The 20,974-nt window shown below is 35.3% G+C and overlaps 1 protein-coding gene across 1 annotated transcript in view; it reads left to right on the forward strand.

Moving 5' to 3' along the window:
* DNAH12 (dynein axonemal heavy chain 12) overlaps positions 1–20,974 on the forward strand; it is a 230,090-nt gene that overhangs the window by 52,573 nt on the left and 156,543 nt on the right. The window contains exons 10-13 of the mRNA XM_060161532.1: positions 189–377; positions 1,233–1,389; positions 2,042–2,133; positions 18,939–19,117. Of these exons, the coding sequence (XP_060017515.1) occupies positions 189–377; positions 1,233–1,389; positions 2,042–2,133; positions 18,939–19,117 (617 nt within the window). The remainder of the gene's footprint in view (positions 1–188; positions 378–1,232; positions 1,390–2,041; positions 2,134–18,938; positions 19,118–20,974) is intronic.

The following is a 20,974-nucleotide window of genomic DNA, read 5'->3' on the forward strand; positions in this document are numbered from 1 at the left end:
AAAGTTTGTATATTTTGTCCTATTTATTTTAGACTATATTTATTAAGAACATATTTTGCTGAATGAAGATAATTTTCAGGACTAAATGGATTGGTAGAGTGAATTAATTATAGGCAATAGGTTACTGATTTTAGTTAAAGGTTCAGTTTGTACTTTCTAAAGTAATAATAACTTATGGCATCATGCAGCTAAAAGAGCTCTTAAAGAGAACTGTAGAAGGATTTGTAAAACTCTTTGACCAAGAAGATCAACGAGGGCTGCCGATATTTAAGATGGAATTGACGTTTGATGATGATAAAATGGAATTTTATCCTACTTTTCAAGATTTGGAAGATGTTGTTTTGGGTTTGGTTGAGCGAATAGCTGAAGCTCTGCAGGTATTTCTTTATTCTTATCCATTGGGTTTCTTTTTTAAAAAATTTTTATTAGAGTATAGTTGGTTTATGATGTTGCATTAGTTTCAGGTGTACAGCAAAGTGAATTGGTTATACATATACACATACCCAGTCTTTTTTTTTAGATTCTTTTCCCATATAGGTCATTACAGAGTATTGAGTAGAATTCCCTGTAGGTCCTTATTAGTTATCTATTTTATATATAGTAGTGTGTATATATCAATCCCAATCTCTCAATTTATCCCTCCTTCCTCCTTACCCCCTGGTAACCATAAGTTTGTTTTCTACATCTGTGACTCTGCCCATTGGGTTTCTTTATATGGCCCTTTTTTGAACTTTTAAATTGACTTGAAGATCTATAAAGTGTATATGTACATTAAATGTTATAACTCGTTGTTTTCTTTCCATCCTCCAGGTTATTTTAAGTTAAAAGTGCTTTCTCTTTGAGAAAGTTTCCTGGCTTGAAATGACTTTTTTCTTCTTATAACTTTTATTGCAGTTATGAATTGATATTTTTGTGTATGTCTCATGTTCCCTACTGAGTTGTGAACTTCTTAAGAACAAGATCCAAGTCATGTTTGTTCTTTCTAGAGCTTTCTAGTATAATCACTTCAACATTATAGTTCCTCAATAAATATTTGTTGAATGATAGAAAGCTAACCCAACTAAGGTTTTATATTAGACTACAGACAATTTTAAATCATTATTTTGCATCAGGTTATCTTTTCTTGGACCGCTGAAATCGGAAATGAATTTTTAAAAGTATAGTATAAGATCTACATATAGATCAATTGCACAGATATTTATCTCATGAATTGTCATTTTTATTTATGTTAGAATGTCCAAACAGTACCCTCTTGGCTATCAGGAACTTCAACAACTGTGAATCTTGACACAGAACTTCCTGAACATGTGTTAAAATGGGCTCTTGAAACACTGAAGGTGGCAGTACATCATAACTTAGAAGGTGCAAGAAAGCATTATGAGACATATGGTATATATGACACATAATATTATATCTCTTTTTTTGCCATAAAATAATGCCATTTTATTTCACTAGAATTTGGTCAGTTATTTGGTTGTCTGGATCTGTCATGAAAGAGCAGAGAGCCAGAAGTGAGCATAGGCACAGCTTTTGGCAGAGTCATGGATCAAACCCAAGAAACTTGAATTCTGTTGTTCAGTCCAAAGGGTGAATGTTAATTGGAGCAGGGTCACAAAGCCAAAATGTAGAGAGAAGAGTTGTTGGCATAAGGAGAAAGTTAAATCAAGGGCAAAAGCAAGGTAATTTCTAAGAATAGTTTTGAAGAGTCTGCAGCTCAGTAGCCTCCTCAAGTGTGTTATGGGGTCAGGATAGATAGTTGTTATTTGACATTCTATTAACCAAAACCTTTTATTGACTGGCTTATCTGTACCTCTAAGTTATTTTACATACCCTATTATCTTTATTTTAAAAGTTTGCATTTAACCTGGTTTGCTTATTAAGTCTATTTTATGTTATTCTGTCTGTTCCTATTAGTGTATGTTAATAGTCTATTAATAATATTTAATTGAATAGGCTACTCCATTCTATGACTATATAAAACAAGCACTTTACCTTTTTAAGAGGGTGTTACTGAGATTTAAGTTAGATTATTAATTTTCAGTTGAAAAATACAATTGGCTCCTTGATGGGACTGCAGTTAAGCTGATAGAGACTTTTCAGGCAGAAGATCATACTTTTGATGAATACACAGAGGTAAGTGTTAATTCTTTTTCATTAATGTCTTTGAATTTCTTTTTAAAATTAAGATCTTTTTATTCTAAAAAACAAATGCTTCAGTCTAAGTTAACAGAATTTCTTATTCAAAACGTCATTTTAGTAAACTCATATGTTCATCTAATAATTTCCCTAGTCATTCATTTAACTCATTCATTGATTCAACAAAAATATCTTTCATCACATTCAGAGACATAGCAAGATTTTGGTGATTCAAAAATAAATAATACATAAGCATTATCCTCAAGAGCTTGTATTTGGCATGGAAGCCAGACATCGAAATAACAACTGTAATATATTGAGATTAGTACTAGAATGGAGATAAGGACAAAGTGTTGTGGAAGCTCACAAGAAGGAATGATTACTTTTGCTTTTGGAAATTGGTGGAGGTTTCTAGAAAAAGTGAAAAGTGGGCTGGACTTTGAAGTAGATGTTTATAGGTGGAGAAGAGAGGAAATGTAACGTAAGAAAAGGCCAAAAGTATTTAGAGGTGTTCAGAGAACGTCAAATAAACCCCAAATGGCTGAAGAGTAGGTAATTAGGGAAACAATATATGGGGTATTTTGTGTTTCCATACAAATTTTAGAATTAATTGTTCTAGTTCTATGAAAAATGCCATTGATGCTTTGGTAGGCTTGCACTGAATATGTAGATTGCCTTGGGAAGTATGGTCATTTTAACAGTATTAATTCTTTTACTTCGTGAGCCTGGTATATCTTTCCATTTGTTTGTGTTGATTCAATGTCTTTCATCAATGTCTTATAGTTTTCAGAGTACAGGTCTTTTACATCCTTGGCTAGATTTATTACTAGGTATTTTATTCTTTTTGATGCAGTTGTAAATGGGACTGTTTTCTTAACTTCTTCTGATAGTTCATTATTAACATGTAGAAACAGAACAGATTTCTGTATATTAATTTTGCATCCTACAACTTCCCTGAATTTATTTATTACTTCTTACACTATTTTGGTGGTGTCTTTAGGATTTTCTATATGGGTTATCATGTCATCTGCAAACAGTGACAGTTTTACTTCTTCCTTTCCAATTTGGATGCCCTTTATTTCTTTTTCTTGTCTGTTTGCTGTGGCTAGGACTTCCAATACTACGTTGAATAAAAGTGGTGAGAGTGGGCATCCTTGTCTTACTCCTGATCTTAGAGGAAATGCTTTCAGCTTTTCACCATTGAGTATGACGTTGGCTGTGTAATATAGCCTTTATTATGTTGAAGTATGTTTCTTCTATGCACATTTTTTGACAGTTGCTATCATAAACGGAATTTGCATTGTGCCAAAAGATTTTTCTGCACCTATTGAGATGATCAGATGGTTTTTATTCTTCATTCCGTTAATATGGTGTATCACATTGATTGATTTACAGTTATTAAATCATCCTTGCATCCTTGGGATAAATCCCACTTGATCATGGTATATGATCCTTTTAATGTATTGTTGAAGTCAGTTTGATAATATTTTGTTGAGGATTTTTGCATCTATGTTCATCAGTGATACTTGCCCGTAATTTTCTTTTTTTCTGTTGTCTTTTTCTGGTTTTGGTATCAGGGTGATGCTGGCCTCATGTAATGAATTTGGAAGCATTCCTTCCTCTGCAATTTTTTGCAATAGTTTGAGGATAGGTGTTAACTCTTAAGTGTTTTGTAGAATTTACCTACAAATCTGTCTGGTCCTGGACTTTTGTTTGTTGGGAGTTTTTAAATTATTGATTCAATTACTTTACTGGTAATCGGTCTGTTCATACTTTATATTTACCCTATTCAGTGTTGGCAGATTGTACATTTCTCAAAATTTGTCCGTTTCTTCTAGGTTGTCCATTTTATTGTCTTATAATTGTTGTTAACAATGCCATGTGATCCTTTGTATTTCTATGAGTCAGTTGTAACTTCTCTTTCATTTCTGATTTTATTTATTTGGGCCCTCTCTCTTTTTTTCTTAATGAGTTTGGCTAAAGGTTTATCAATTTTGTTTATCTTTTCAAAGAACCAACTCTTGTTTTCACTGATCTTTTCTATTAATTTTTAAATCTCTATTTCCACTCTGATATTTATTTCTTTCCTTTTACTAATTTGAGATTTTTTCTTTTTATAGTTCCTTTAGCTGTAAGGTTAAATTGCTTATTTGAGGATTTCCTTGTTTCCTGAGGTAGGCTTGTATCACTATAATTTATCTCTTAGAACTGCTTTTGCTGTATCTCATATATATATATATATATATATATATATAATTGAAGTATAGTTGATTTACAATGTTGTGTTAGTTTCTGGTGTACAGCAAAGTGATTCAGTTATACATATACATAAATATTATTTTTCATATTCTTTTCCATTATTGTTTATTGCAGGATATTGAATATAGTTCCCTGTGCTCTACAGTAGGACCTTGTTGTTTATCTAATTTATATATAGTAGTTTGCATCTGCTAATCTCAAACTCCCAATTTATCCCCCAACCCCCTTTCCCCTTTGGTAACCATAAGTTTGTTTTCCCTATATATTTTGGATCATTGTGTTTCATTTGTCTCCAGATATTTTTTTATTTCCTCTTTGATTTCTTCAGTGACCCATTGGTTGTTTCATTGTGGATTTAATTTGTATTTCACTGATGACTAATGATGCTGAATATCTTCTAATATATTACTTTCCACCCATGTATCTTCTTAAAAATAAAGTTTCTGTTCTAGTAATTTTTATGTTTTAAGTTGTGTTTTTTATTCTTATTGTTTAATTATAATGGATTTATTTTATTGGGCTATATTATTATAAAATTCTTATTATTGAGTTTTAAGCTGTCTTTATATATTTTGGCTAAAAGTCTTTTATCTGCAAAATATTTTGCAATGGGCTTCCCTGGTGGCGCAGTGGTTCAGAGTCCGCCTGCCGATGCAGGGGACATGGGTTCATGCCCCGATCCGGGAAGATCCCACATTCCGCGGAGCGGCTGGGCCCGTGAGCCATGGCCGCTGAGCCTGTGCGTCCGGAGCCTGTGCTCCTCAACGGGAGAGGCCACAACAGTGAGAGGCCTGCGTACAGGGGAAAAAAAAAAAAATGTTTTGCAATATTTTCTCCCAGTATATGCCTTGACTGTTCACTTTTTGTAACCACGTCTTTCAAGGAGCAGGCATTTTAAATTCTATTGAATTCCAGTCTATCAATTTTTTCTTTTAAGGTTCGTTCTTTTTAAGGTCCTATCTATCTTTTTGTTTGCCTACTCCATGGTCACAAATATTTGTGCCTATATTTTCTTCTAGACTTTTTATAGTTTCAGCTTTTACATTTAGGTCCGTTACCCATCATACATAATTTTAACATATGGTGTGGAATATGAGTCATGGTTCGATTTTTTCCATGTGGATGTCAAGCTGTACCAACATCATTGATTGAAAATCAATGGGACTTCCCTGGTTGTGCAGCGGTTAAGAATCCACCTGCCAATGCAGGGGACATGGGTTTGATCCCTGCTCTGGGAGAATCCCACATGCTGAGGAGCATCTAAGCCCATGTGCCACAACTACTGAAGCCCATGCACCTGGAGCCCATGAGCCACAACTTCTGATCCCACCCGCTGCAACTACTGAAGCCTGCGCTCTCTAGTGCCCACATGCCACAACTACTGAGCCCGTGTGCCACAACTACTGAAGTCCATGCACCTAGAGCCTGTGCTCCACAACAAGAGAAGCCGCCGCACTGAGAAGCCCGTGTATCTCAATGAAGAGTAGCCTCTGCTCGCCACAACTAGAGAAAGCCTGTGTGCAGCAACGAAGACCCAACACAGCCAAAAACAAAAAAAAGAAAAAAAGAAAATACTGTCTTTTCCCCATTAAATTATCTTGACATCTTTCTTGAAATTCAATTGACTCTGTGTTTGTGGGTCTATTTCTGGATTTTATATTCTTTTCCATTGATTTATAGATCTATTCTGATGCCAATACCATAATCTTGATTTCTGCAGTTTTACAGTAAGTTTTAAAATTAGGTATTAATTATAAGTTCTCTACTTTTTTCTTCTTTTTCAAAATTATTTTGAATACTCTATGGTTTCTGTATTTCCATGTACATTTCAAAATCAATTTCTGTAAAGAAGCCAGCTGGGATTTTGATTAGGATTAAACTGAATTTCTTTTTTTTTTCTGGCTGCACTGCATGGCATGCAGAATCTTAGTTACCTAACCAGGGATCGAAGCCTTGTGCCCTGCAGTGGAAGTGTGGAGTCCTAACCACTGGACTGCCAGGGAAGTCCTAGTCATTTATTCACTTTTAGTATTATTAATATAGTTTTATTTCTGTCTGCTATTTTACTTTTTGTTTTCTATATGTCTCATGTCTTTTTTGTTCTTCTATTCTTCCTCTTTTACTGCTTTCTTTTACATTAAATGAATATTTTCTAATGAAGCAATTACATTTCTTTAATGATTTTTTTCAATTTTTAAAAAAGTTTTTTTTAGTGTTTATTCTAGGGCTTATGAGAGAAGCCTAACTTAAATATCTTCAGATTTATGCTAGCTTAATTCCAGTGAGATATAGAAACATTATTCCTATATAGTTCTATACACTTTCCCCCTTTTTGTGGTATTATTGTTATACATATTACATATATTAATGTTACAAGCCCAACAATACATTGTTATAATTATTACTTTACCATCTGTAGTCATTTCCTTAGCCCAGTACAGCTTTGCCTCCACCTTTCTTCTTTGTACTCTTACGTTTATGTTTAAAATATATTTACATTTCTGTATGTTAGATGCCCAACAATACATTATTGTACATGTTATTTTATGCATTATATATAATATAGATATAATATATATGATATGTATTATACATATTATTTTATACATCTCTTTTTAATATTGGTTAAGAGAAAGAGGGAGAAAAATATGTACTTATACTATCTTTTATACTTTCGTAATTTGTTTTACTGGTACTCTTTGTTTTTCCTTATGGATTTGAATCATCATCTGGGGTTACTTGCTTTCAACCTGAGGAAGTCCCATTAGTATTTCTTTTTTTTTTTTTTTTCCATTAGTATTTCTTATAGGACAGGTCTACTTAAAAAATTCTCTCAGTTTTTGTATATCTGGAAATATCTTTATTTTATCTTGATTTTTGAAAGATAGCTTTTCTGGATTTAGAATTCTTGGTTACAGTTTTTAACTCTTGCTGATTCAAGATTTTCTCCTTGTCGTTGGCTTTCTGTATTTTTACTATCATGTGTCTGTTTCTGAATCTCTTTGCATTTATCTTAAAGTGCTTTGAACTACTGGATGTGTAGATTGGTGTTTTTCAATCAGTTTGGGAATCTTTCAGCTATTGTGGTCTTGAATATTTTTTGTGCTTCTTTCTCTCTCTCTTGTGCTTCCTTCTTCATTACACATGCATTGGTCCACTTAATCATGTCCCATATTTAACAGAGGCTCTGGTTTTTTCTTCATTTTTTTTTCCATTTGTTTTTTGGATTGCATAAATTCTATCAATCTACCTTCAAGTTTGCTAATTCTTTCTTCTGTCAGTTCAAATCTACTGTTGAGCCTCTCTAGAGAATTTTCCATTTCAGTTTTTGTACTTTTCAACTCCAAAATTTCCATTTAGTTCTTTCTTTTATATATATAATTTCTAAACCTTTCATCTATCTGATGAGACATGGTCATTGTACCTTCCTTTACTTCTTTAAGCATGATTTCCTTTAATTCTTTGAACGTATTTGTAATGGCAACTTTCAAGTTTTTTTCTGTTAAATTCGATTGTTTTTGGTTGTGCTGACAGGCAGTTTCTGTTGCCTGCGTTTTTTAAAACCAGTGTATGGGTCCTACTTTCTTGTTTCTTTGTATGTCTCATAATTTTCTGTTGGAATCTGAACATTTTAGATAATATATTGTAGCAACTCTAGGCCCTGTTCCCCTTTCCAGTTTGTTATTTTTATTTGCTTGTTTATTTGTTTAATGACTGGGTAGATTATTTTAGTGAAGCCTGTTTCTCTCCCCCACCCTCTGAAGTATTAAGCTTTTGATGTTGCTCCTCCAGGAGCCACAGCTTTTGGTGTGCCCAAAGTCTTCCTGGGAGGCCATGCTTTCAAATGGCTTTCTTCTCTCTTTCTCTGGCCACACATAGCTGTTAGTTTTCACTTTTTGTTGGCTAATTGCTGTATTGTTTTCAACAATGCCATGGAAGTATAAATTGCTCTACTGATTAATCAAATTCAGACTCCCTTGAAAGAGCAGTTCCCAGGGTCAGTGTTTGATAGTTATTCTACCCTAGGAGGGCTTCTACCAGCAGTCTCCTTCCCTGGCTCTCTCCCTCAAACTAGCCGGTCTGTGATTTAGCCCAAATCTTCACCAAATCCCTGAATCTTCCTCACAGTTGCTCCCTACCACAACCTCCAATGTTTTTGAGGGCACACTTAGGCTTGAACTTTTCCATGCTCTATTGCAAATGAAGTCAATTCCTTTGGGAAAAGATTAGGAGGTATCTATTTTATGACCTGCTTCCCCTTCACTTCCAGGCAAAATCTCTGAGCCACGGCCCTGGAGCTGGGAATGGGGATAATGACATGCTTCTCTCAGTGACAATCCCACTGAAGGGGTTGAACCCTCAGTGGAGTGAAGAGCCGTAACCTGAGGTTTTCCTGTCTTTCTTCTGATACGGAACCACCACCTTACCAGCCAGGGAAAGTGTGATTGATGTCGCAGTATTCTCAGTGGTACCATGACCAAGGTAGACCCTCCCTTCCATGAGTGGTATCTGGGTGGAACAAGGGAGTCCCCACCTTCTAATTGTACTCACCAAGAACGTAGCTTTATCAACAGCTATTTAAGCTCTCCAGCTGGAACCTGTGTGGAAAGATAGCCCTGTGTTCTTGAGTACACTTATCTGGAGTGGAATATCAACCTTGCTGAGCTGGGAACACGGAGGGAGGGAGCAATCCAGGTTCAAATACCACAGATTCTCACTTTTCTTACCAAATATTCATAGATTTTCATGAATAGATGTTTCTTCATTTTCTGTATACTCTTATGACCATTTTCAGAGGCTTTAAATTAAATGCTTGTTTTTAAAATAATTTTCACCAGTTTCACTGGGGAGCAGGTCCACAGAACTCCTCATGTTGTCATGCTGGAAGTGTTTTCTGGGTTTCTTTCTGTAATTTTAAAAATCTGGCTTCTTTTAAGATTTTCTCTTTTTTGATGCTTCTCAGCTATTTGATTGTGAAGTGCTTTTATATTGTTTCTTTTTTATTTCTTTTGTTTGAGAAGAAATACTGTTGAGATTCTTAGGTCTGTTTAGTTCTTATCAAACTTGGAAAATATTCAGACATTATTACTTCAAATTTTTTTGTTTGTCTCCTTCCCCCAATTCTGGAATTCCAATTTCATGTATATTAGACTGTTTGATATTATTCCAGAGGTTACTGAAGTTCTGTTCAGAGTTTTCAGTTTCTTCTCTCTATAGTTCATTTTGGATAGTTCTTTTCCATCATTTTAAGTACACTAAGGGCTTTCCTGGTGGCGCAGTGGTTAAGAATCCGCCTGCCAATGCAGGGGACACAGGTTCAAGCCCTGGTCCAGGAAGACCCCACATGCCGTGGAGCAACTCATTCTGTGTGCCATAACTACTGAGCCTGTGCTCTAGAGCCTGTGAGCCACAACTACTGAGCCCTCGAGCCACAACTACTGAAGCCTGCACGCCTACAGCCTGTGCTCCGCAACAAGAGAAGCCACTACAATGAGAAGCCCACTCACCGCAACGAAAAGTAGCCCCCGCTCGCCGCAACTAGAGAAAGCCCGTGCACAGCAATGAAGACCCAACGCAGCCAAAAATAATAAATCAAAATAAATAAATAAATAAATACTTTTATCCTTTTTTCTCTGGTGTTAAACTGCTGTTACTCATATTAAGTAACATTTTTGTTTCAGATGTTTTCCAAATTGTTTTGTAAATATTATTTTTGCTTTACTATGTTCATATTTTATTTTACATTCTTGAACATAATAGAGCATATTTCTAATAGGTTACAGGGAGGCTGGTCTGTATCATTTCAGTCCATCATATAGTGCTTTTCCATTTTCCCCCAACATTTTTGTGTTCTATAAGTCTTGTACTTGTTTCATAAAATATAATTGCTAAGTATTCTATTTTTTGAAGATGTTATACATGGAATTGTTTTCTTAATTTCATTTTTGTATTGTTGATCGTTAATGTCTAGAAATATAATTGATTTTTGTATATTGGTCTTATATCCTGCAAACTTGTTGAACTTTATTAATCTTCATAGTTTTATGTATATGTGTGTATATTGTTTAGGGTTTTCTATATATAATATGTCATTTGCAAGTAGAGATTGTCTTATTTCTTCCTTTTTAATATGGGTGCCTCATTTTTTTTTTCTGCTTAATTACCCTGGCTAGTACCCCTGGTATAATGTTGAGTTGAAGTAGTGGGAGTAGATACCCTTTTTGTTCTTGATCTTAGAGGGAAAACATTATTTTTTAAACCATTAAATATAATATTAGTTGTAGATTTTCCCTAGATACTCTTTATCAAGCTGAGGACGTTGGCTACTATTCCTGGTTTGTTAAGTGCTATTACCACAAAAGAGTGATAGATTTTGTTAAATGCTTTTTTAAAAAAAATTAATTTTATTTACTTTTTTATACAGCAGGTTGTTATTAGTCATCCATTTTATACACATCAGTGTGAACATGTCAATCCCAGTCTCCCAATTCATCATACCACCACCATCACCTCCTGCCGCTTTCTCCCCTTGATGTCCATACATTTGTTCTCTACTTCTGTGTCTCAATTTCTGCCCTGCAAACCAGTTCATATGTACCATTTTTCTAGGTTCCACATACATGCGTTAATATACGATACTTGTTTTTCTCTTTATGACTTACTTCACTCTGTATGACAGTCTCTAGGTCCATCCACGTCTCTACAAATGACTGAATTTCATTCCTTTTTATGGCTAAGTAATATTCCATTGTATATATGTACCACATCTTCTTTATCCATTCGTCTATTGATGGGCATTTAGGGTGCTTCCATGACCTGGCTATTGTAAATAGTGCTGCAATGAACATTGGGATGCATGTGACTTTTTGAATTATGGTTTTCTCAGGGTATATGCCCAGTAGTGGGGTTGCTGGGTCATATGGTAATTCTATTTTTAGTTTTTTAAGGAACCTCCATACTGTTCTCCATAGTGGCTATATCAATTTACATTCCCACCAACAGTGTAAGAGGGTTCCCTTTTCTCCACACCCGCTCCAGCATTTGTTGTTTGTAGATTTTCTGATGATGCCCATTCTAACTGGTGTGAGGTGATACCTCATTGTAGTTGTGATTTGCATTTCTCTAATAATTAGTGATGTTGAGCATCTTTTCATGTGCCTCTTGGCCATCTGTATGTCTTCTTTGGAGAAATGTCTATTTAGGTCTTCTGCCCATTTTTTGATTGGGGTGTTTGTTTTTTTGATATTGAGCTGCATGAGCTCTTTATATATTTTGGAGATTAATACTTTGTCTGTTGATTTGTTTGCAAATATTTTCTCCCATTCTGAAGGCTGTCTTTTCGTCTTGTTTATGGTTTCCTTTGCTGTGCAAAAGCTTTTAAGTTTCATTAGGTCCCATTTGTTTATTTTTGTTTTTATTTCCATTACTCTAAGAGGTGGATCAAAAAAGATCTTGCTGTGATTTATGTCAAAGAGTGTTCTTCCTATGTTTTCCTCTAAGAGTTTTATAGTGTCCAGTCTTACATTTAGGTCTCGAATCCATTTTGAGTTTATTTTGGTATATGGTGTTAGGGAGTGTTCTAATTCCATTCTTTTACATGTAGCTGTCGAGTTTTCCCAGCACCACTTATTGAAGAGACTGTCTTTTCTCCATTGTATATCCTTGCCTCCTTTGTCATAGATTAGTTGACCATAGGTGCATAGGTTTATCTCTGGGCTTTCTATCCTGTTCCATTGATCTATATTTCTGTTTTTGTGCCAGTACCATATTGTCTTGATTACTGTAGCTTTTTTTTTATAGTCTGAAGTCAGGGAGCCTGATTCCTCCAGCTCGATTTTCTTCCCTCAAGACTGCTTCGGCTATTCGGGGTCGTTTGTGTCTCCATACAGATTTTAAGATTTTTTTGTTCTAGTTCTGTAAAAAATGCCATTGGTAATTTAATAGGGCTTGCATTGAATCTGTAGATTGCTTTGGTTAGTATAGTCATTTTCACAATATTGATTCTTCCAATCCAAGAACATGGTATATCTCTCCATCTGTTGGTATCATCTTTAATTCCTTTCATCAGTGTCTTATAGTTTTCTGCATACAGGACTTTTGTCTCCCTAGGTAGGTTTATTCCTAGGTATTTTATTCTTTTTGTTGCAATGGTAAAAGGGAGTGTTTCCTTAATTTCTCTTTCAGATTTTTCATCATTAGTGTATAGGAACGCAAGAGATTTCTGTGCATTAATTTTGTATCGTGCAACTTTACCAAATCCATTGATTAGCTCTAGTACTTTTCTGGTGGCATCTTTAGGATCCTCTATGTATAGTATCATGTCATCTGCAAACAGTGACAGTTTTAACTCTTCTTTTCCAATTTGTCTTCGTTTTATTTCTTTTTCTTCTCTGATTGCCATTGTTCCTGATCTTAGAGGAAATGCTTTCTGTTTTTCACCATTGAGAATGATGTTTGTTGTGGGTTTGTCATATATGGCCTTTATTATGTTGAGGTAAGTTCCCTCTATGCCCACTTTCTGGAAGGTTTTTATCATAAATTGTGTTGAATTTTGTCAGAAGCTTTTTCTGCCTCTATTGAGATGATCAGATGCTTTTTATTCTTCAATTTGTTAATATGGTGTATCACATTGATTGATTTGCATATATTGAAGAATCTTTGCATCTCTGGGATAAACTCCACTTGATCATGGTGTATGATCCTTTTAATGTGTTGCTGGATTCTGTTTGCTAGTATTTTGTTGAGGATTTTTGCATCTATATTCATCAGTGATATTGGTCTGTAATTTTCTTTTTTTGTAGTATCTTTGTCTGGTTTTGGTATCAGGTTGATGGTGGCCTCATAGAATGAGATTGGGCAGATCCTTCCTCTGCAGTTTTTTGGAAGAGTTTGAGAAGGATAGGTGTTAGCTCTTCTCTAAACGTTCAATAGAATTCACCTGTGAAGCCATCTGGTCCTGGACTTTTGTTTGTTGGAAGATTTTTAATCACAGTTTCAATTTCATTACTTTTGATTGGTCTGTTCATATTTTCTGTTTATTCCTGTTCAGTCTTGGAGGGTTATACCTTTCTAGGAATTTGTCCATTTCTTCCAGGTTGTCCATTTTATTAGCATAGAGTTGCTTGTAGTAGTCTCTTAGGATGCTTTGTATTTCTGTGGTGTCTATTGTAACTTCTCCTTTTTCATTTCTAATTTTATTGATTTGAGTCCTCTGCCTCTTTTTCTTGATGAGTCTGGCTAAAGGCTTATCAATTTTGTTTATCTTCTCAAATACCCAGTTTTTTGTTTTATTGATCTTTGCTATTGTTTTCTTTGTTTCTATTTCATTTATTTCTGCTCTGATCTTTATGATTTCTTTCCTTCTGCTAACTTTGGGTTTTATTTGTTCTTCTTTTTCTAGTTCTTTTAGATGTAAGGTTACATTGCTTGTTTGAGATTTTTCTTGTTTCTTGAGGTAGGGTGTATAGCTATAAACTTCCCTCTTAGAACTGCTTTTGCTGCATCCCATAGGTTTTGGATCGTGGTATTTTCATTGTCATTGTCTCTAGGTATTTTTTGGTTTCCTCTTTGATTTCTTCAGTGATCGCTGGGTTATTTAGTAATGTATTATTTGGCCTCCATGTGTCTGTGTTTTTACGTTTTTTTCCCTGTAATTGATTTCTAATTTCATAGCCTTGTGGTCAGAAAAGATGCTTGGTATGATTTCAATTTTCTTAAATTTACTGAAGCTTGATTTGTGACCCAAGATGTGATATATCCCGGAGAATGTTTCATGTGCACTTGAGAAGAAAGTGTAATCTGCTGTTTTTGGATAGAATGTCCTATAAATATCAACTAAATCTATCTGGTCTATTGTGTCATTTAAAAGCTTGTGTTTCCTTATTAATTTTCTGTCTGGATTATCTCTATTGTTGTAAGTGAGGTGTTAAAGTCCCCCACTCTTACTGTGTTACTGTTGATTTCCTCTTTTATAGTTCTTAGCAGTTGCCTTATGTATTGAGGTGCTCCTATATTGGGTGCATATATATTTATAATTGTTATATCTCCTTCTTAGATTGATCCCTTGATCATTATGTAGGGTCCTTCCTTGTCTCTTGTAACATTCTTTATTTTAAAGTCTATTTTATCTGATATGAGTATTGCTACTCCAGCATTCTTTTGATTTCCATTTTCTTGGAATACCTTTTTCCATTCCCTCACTTTCAGTCTGTATGTGTCCCTAGGTCTGAAGTGGGTCTCTTGTAGACAGCATATATATGGGTCTTGTTTTTGTTTCCATCAGCAAGCCTGTGTGTTTTGGTTGGAGCATTTAATCCATTCACATTTAAGGTAATTATCGACATGTATGTTACTATTACCATTTTCTTAAGTGTTTTGGGTATGTTTTTGTAGGTCATTTTCTTCTTTTGTGTTTTCCACTTAGAGACGTTCCTTTAGCATTTGTTGTAGAGCTGTTGGTGGTGCTGAATTCTCTTAGCTTTTGCTTGTCTGTAAAGCTTTTGATTGTCTGTAAAGCTTTTGATTTCTCTGTTGAATGAGATCCTTGCTGGGTACAGTAATCTTGGTTGTAGGTTCTTCCCTTTTATCACTTTAAATATGTCCTGCCACTCCTTTCTGGCCTGTAGAATTTCTGCTGAGAAATCAGCTGTTAAACTTATGGGAGTTCCCTTGTATATTATTTGTCATCTTTCCCTTGCTGCTTTCAATGATTTTTCTTTGTCTTTAATTTTTCCAATTTGATTACTATGTGTCTTGGCATGTTTCTCTTTAGGTTTATCCTGTGTGGGACTCTCTGCCCTTGCTGGACTTGGGTGGCTATTTTCTTTCCCATGTTAGGGAAGTTTTTGACTATAACCTCTTCAAATATTTTCTGGGGTCCTTTGTCTGCTTCTGGGACCCCTATAGTGCGAATGTTGTTGTGTTTATTGTTGTCCCAGAGGTCTCTTAAGCTGTCTTCATTTCTTTTCATTCTTTTTTCTTTATTCTGTTCCGCAGCAGTGAATTCCACCATTCTGTCTTCCAGGTCACTTATCCGTTCTTCTGCCTCAGTTATTCTGCTATTGATTCCTTCTAGTGTAGTTTTTATTTCAGTTATTGTATTGTTCATCCCTGTTTGCTTATTCTTTAATTTTTCTAGATCTTTGTTAAACATTTCTTGCATCTTCTTAATCTTTGCCTCCATTCTTTTTCCGAGGTCCTGGATCCTCTTCACTATCATTATTCTGAATTCTTTTTCTGGAAGGTTGCCTATCTCCACTTCATTTAGTTGTTTTTCTGGGCTTTTATCTTGTTCCTTCATCTGGTACATAGCCCTCTGCCTTTTCATCTTGTCTATCTTTCTGTGAATGTGGCTTCTGTTCCACAGCCTGCAGGATTGTAGTTCTTCTTGCTTCTGCTGTCTGCCTTCTGGTGGATGAGGCTGTCTAAGAGGCTTGTGCAAGTTTTCTGATGGGAGGGACTGGTGGTGGGTAGAGCTGGCTGTTGGTCTGGTGGACAGAGCTCAGTAAAACTTTAATCTGCTTGTCTGCTGATGGGTGGGGCTGGCTTCCCTCCCTGTTGGTTGTTTGGCCTGAGGTGACCCAACACTGGAGCCTACCCAGGCTCTTTTGTGGGGCTAATGGCAGACTCTGGGAGGGCTCTTGCTAAGGAGTGCTTCCCAGAACTTTTGCTGCCAGTGTCCTTGTCCTCATGGTGAGACACAGCCACCCCCCGCCTCTGCAGGAGACCCTCCAACACTAGCAGGTAGGTCTTGTTCAGTCTCCTATGGGGTCACTGATCCTTCCCCGGGGTCCTGATGCACACAGTACTTTGTGTGTTCACTCCAAGAGTGGAGTCTCTGTTTCCCCCAGTCCTGTCAAAGTCCTGCAATCAAATCCCACTAGCCTTCAAAGCCTGATTCTCTAGGAATTCCTCCTCCCATTGCCAGACCCCTAGGTTGGGAAGCCTGATGTGGGGCTCAGAACCTCCATTCCAGTGGGTGGACTTCTGTGGTATAATTGTTCTCCAGTTTGTGAGTCACCCACCCAGAGGTTATGGGATTTGATTTTATTGTGATTGCGCCCCTCCTACCTTCTTACTGTGGCTTCTCCTTTGTCTTTGGATGTGGGGTATCTTTTTTGGTGAGTTCCAGTGTTTTCCTATTGATGATTGTTCAGCAGTTAGTTGTGATTCTGGTATTCTTGCAAGAGGGAGTGAGAGCATGTCCTTCTACTCCGCCATCTTGAACCAATCTCATTAAATGCTTTTTCTGTATCTACGAGATGATTGTATGTTTTTTCTAATTTGCATACTTTATACCTTATTTGGTTTTTGTGTGTTTATAAAAGTACATAATGGATTCATAAATGCATTATTACTTTCATAAAATCAGTGATGGTATATTCTCTTTCATTTGTATTTTACCATATATCTCAATACAATGCTCTTCAGAGAATAGGCACAATAAATATTCTATGAGCTAACAGCTAAATTTTTTGATCCTGGCCATAACTTTTAGCATCTGGAAACCCTAAATCTCTAGGCTGGGAACATGTTTCATTGGGTTTCACAGTGACTCTCTTCTTAGGCCTAGTATTTTGCTGTGAAATTTTATAGAATTTCATAATTTCTGGATGGTTTACATAACTATATAAAAATTTACTTTTAGGTTTAGTGATCTACCCCTGGACTTTTTGTCAATTATGACATACTATAGTTGTGAATAGTATGCCTATTTGGGAGAAATAAAAAATTATGAACTACACATATATGTAGAGGAAATGATATGATGCTTGGGATTTTTGTAAAAATAAAACAGAAGGGGAATGGTTAGAGGTATAGAGAAAACAAGATTGGCCATGAGTTCATAATGGTTGAAGCTGGAAAATGGGTACATTTTACCTACTTTTGTACGTTTAAAATATTCCATTAAAAAGTGTAATATAATACAAAAATCATGTAAAGCAGATATGTACAGATTTATAGGTAATTATAACTTAATAACTACCTAGATTAAGAGTTAGAATTTTGCAGTATTCCAGAAGCCACCCATATGCCTCTTTCCAACCATAAACTTCCCCCTTCTTTATTGGAAACTATTATCCTGACATTTCTTGCTGTTCTTTATAGTTACCACCTATGTATGCATTCTTAAATAATATAGTTTAGTTTTGCCCATGGTAAGTTTATATGAAAGATATCATATTACATGTATTTTTTGTGTTTTTATTCTTTCATCATTATGAAATTCATCCATATTTTGCATATAGTCCTAGTTTATTATAACATAGCACTCCAATATATGAATATGCCATCAATTCTACTGTAAATGGACATTTGTGTTGTTTCCAGTTGCCATGTTTTCTTTGATTCAGCCCATTTTATTTTCCATATCTGTTAATTACATCCCTGAAAAACTGGATGATGGCCTTTGAGAATGAGAAAACATCTTTTCTCCCTTCTCAGGTGCCATCAGCTCTATCAACTCTCTATTTGGTATATTTTTAACAAAAACCCAAGACTACTGAGTATGGTCTTTAAACTAACTAATTAATATCCTCATTTCCTTTAAACATTGAAAATTTTAAGTCCAATCCACTAAATACTGGAGACTATAAAAATAGGGTAGATTTGAGAGAGAGGGAAATGAAGAAAAAGTCTCCTTAAGGAAGAATAAAAGGAATGTGAGGCCTTTTGGTGGAGGGTGGAGATGAGGTGAGGAGGAAGGTAGAGGCAACATTAAAGATGGATTGTGAGGGACTTCCCTGATGGTCCAGTGGTTAAGACTCCTGCTTCCAGTGCAGGGCGTGTGGGTTCAATCCCTGGTCAGGGAACTAAGATCCCGCATGCCATGCGACATGGCCAAAAAATTTTAAAAAAGGAATAAAAAAAAATGGATTGTGAAATTAAGTCAAAGTTACCCAAAGTTGGTAGATATGTTTCACTTTCCATAAAACTTATCACAACATAGCTTGCCAGGTTTTATTCCATACTACTTTGCTCAATTTTAAAAAATTATCCCAGTGTCTGTGTATTAGGAATTTGTATAAATTCCAATATCTTGGAATGTTAGTAACAGCAGGGTACAATGTTTCTCTCCTGGATTATTTTGACCCAAACCAAAAAATTTCTTTTATTTATTTTCCTGAAGATTGAATTAGAATTTTCAGTGAGGCATCAGTAATGGCACAAGCAAGTATTGATATTAGTCAGCTACACAAATTGTCACATGATACAGGTTTGTTTTTAAACCAAGAGATGAGTTGGCTTTGATGATAATTTTTTTAATAGTTACTGAGGGAAATTTCACCTTGTGTCATGTCCAGATATTGATACTATAAATGTCATCGTATTGGATATTTACTGGTAGATTTGTCAATTCTTTAATGAAAGGACAGGTGAAAAAAGATTTGTGCGATAATGGGAAAAATATTAGTCACTTAGCAAAAAGAAATGAATTTATATTTATATCATATAATTAAGAATTTCACCATAATACTGTACTATAAAATCACAGCTGAATTTAAAAATTCTAAGCATTTTTGTTTTAAATCCTTTTTTTTAAGTTTGTAGGAAAATTTTTCAGTCTTGCTTCAGAAATAATGCTTTTGCCTCAGTGGGCTCATTTTCCTATGGTCCGTTTGGATTGTGAAGATTTGAAGACAGGCCTAACAAACAAAGCAAAAGCGTTTGCAAACATATTACTAAATGACATAGCTTCAAAACATAGGAAAGAAAATGAAAGGTAAGTAGAATTAGTTGCCAAACTCAGAATTATGGGGCTAAAAGAAATAGTTTGCTAGTAACAATTCTTGTTTAAAAATAAAAGATTAAAATATAAGTACTTGCAAGTTTTTCTCCATAGCTACTTCCTAAGAGGGTTTCGTTATAGTCTTGTTGGTTTGGTTTCTTTTCGTTTGATACTGTTTGAGACTAGTTTTGAGGCAACCCAGGATTTTTTTTAAAAAAGAAATTGACGTACATCAGCTTTTGGATACAGGTTGCATGGTAATGAAAAAACCATAGACTTTCAGTGATATTGGGAAGATCTGGGATCATTCCTGACCACGATACTGACTTATTGTGTCACCTAGTTTATTTTTTGCATCTGTAAAATGGAGACAGTAATACCTAGTTGGCAGGATGGCTATAGATTGGATTCATGAACTAGTGGCCTACTAGCTGAATGTGTCATGCAAATGTGTTTTATTTGTCTCACATTGTTTTTTATTTTGTTTAAACTAATTTTGAATTTGCTATCAACATTTCAAAGTTAGGAGTTTTCACACACACACACACACACACTCTCTCTCTCTCTCTCTCTCTCTCTCTCCCCAGATCTCTTACTTTTCTTGAAAAAGTGGGAAGACCATGCCACATTAGGCCTATAGTGGTAAATGGAGTTGAGATGAAACTTTCCCATTGACAGGGAGAATGGCCTCTGGTTTGTTCATCCAGTGCTCAAGCAACTGATCCTCTAAATAATTTAACTTATTTGTTACCTGTCTGGCCCCAGAGGACTTTCAGTTTGCAACTTCTAGAAGGATTAAAACTAATATTTATATAAATCACCTAGCACAGTGCCTGGAACATAGTATAGTACTCAAGAAATGTTAGCCATTATGTTTATTTTCCCAGAAGCAATGTAAGAGAATTATGTGCCTTGGAATCAGAGAGACCTGGATTTGAATCCTGTCTCTGCCATGAACTAGTTCCGTGACTCTAGGCAAATTACTTAATTTCCCTAAGCCTCAATTTCCTGCGGTGCCAACTATGAAAAATAATACCTTCCTTGCAGGACTAATGTTAGGATCACAGATAACATTTGTAAAGTATCTAGCACCATGCTTGGCATAGAATAGGCACCCAATAAAGGGAGCTATCACATCAATAAATATTTTTAAATGAATAAAAAATACATGACTCTCAGAAAGTTAAGTATTGGTCAGCTGTACTTTGTACAAAATTATACTACAAAAAGATGTTGAAGATGGTAAAGTATTAGACTCTTCATTTCTAACAATCCCGTTGAGTAAGAGCAGTGACAATACCATAGTTAATTTAAAAAATTTTTATGTTTGACATGACTTTTTTGGTATTTATTTTTGTAATATCTGTCACTTTTCTGGAAAATTCTTTCAACAAAATAACTGTCTTATTATAAACCTATGACATAAGAGCAGCTGAAAAGTCCATTTTCCTCTGCCTCTTTCATTCTTTGAGTCTTTCCGGTTTAAGTTCCATACTTGAGATAGGTAACATCAAAAGGAGGAAATATGTGCCACTATGTTAAGCACAATTTATTAAATAAATTAATAATTATTAAAGAACAATTTTCTTACTTCATAGTTTGGTTTAGTATCTGCTTGGGCCACCTTGCCCTCAGTAATCTTGTTTGCCTCCTTTTCTTTTCTTTTCTTTCTTTTTTTTTTGTTTTTGGCCATGCCACGCGGCATGTGGTATCTTAGTTCCCCGACCAGGGATCGAACCCATGCCCCCGCAGTCGAAGCACGGAGTCCTAACTACTGGACCGCCAGGGAATTCCAGCCTCTTTTTCTTTTGCTATAATGTCACTCCCCAAGGGACTCAGATTCTGCTCTAG

Source organism: Lagenorhynchus albirostris, chromosome 10 (assembly GCF_949774975.1).
Source record: "Lagenorhynchus albirostris chromosome 10, mLagAlb1.1, whole genome shotgun sequence".
Taxonomy (NCBI): domain Eukaryota; kingdom Metazoa; phylum Chordata; class Mammalia; order Artiodactyla; family Delphinidae; genus Lagenorhynchus; species Lagenorhynchus albirostris.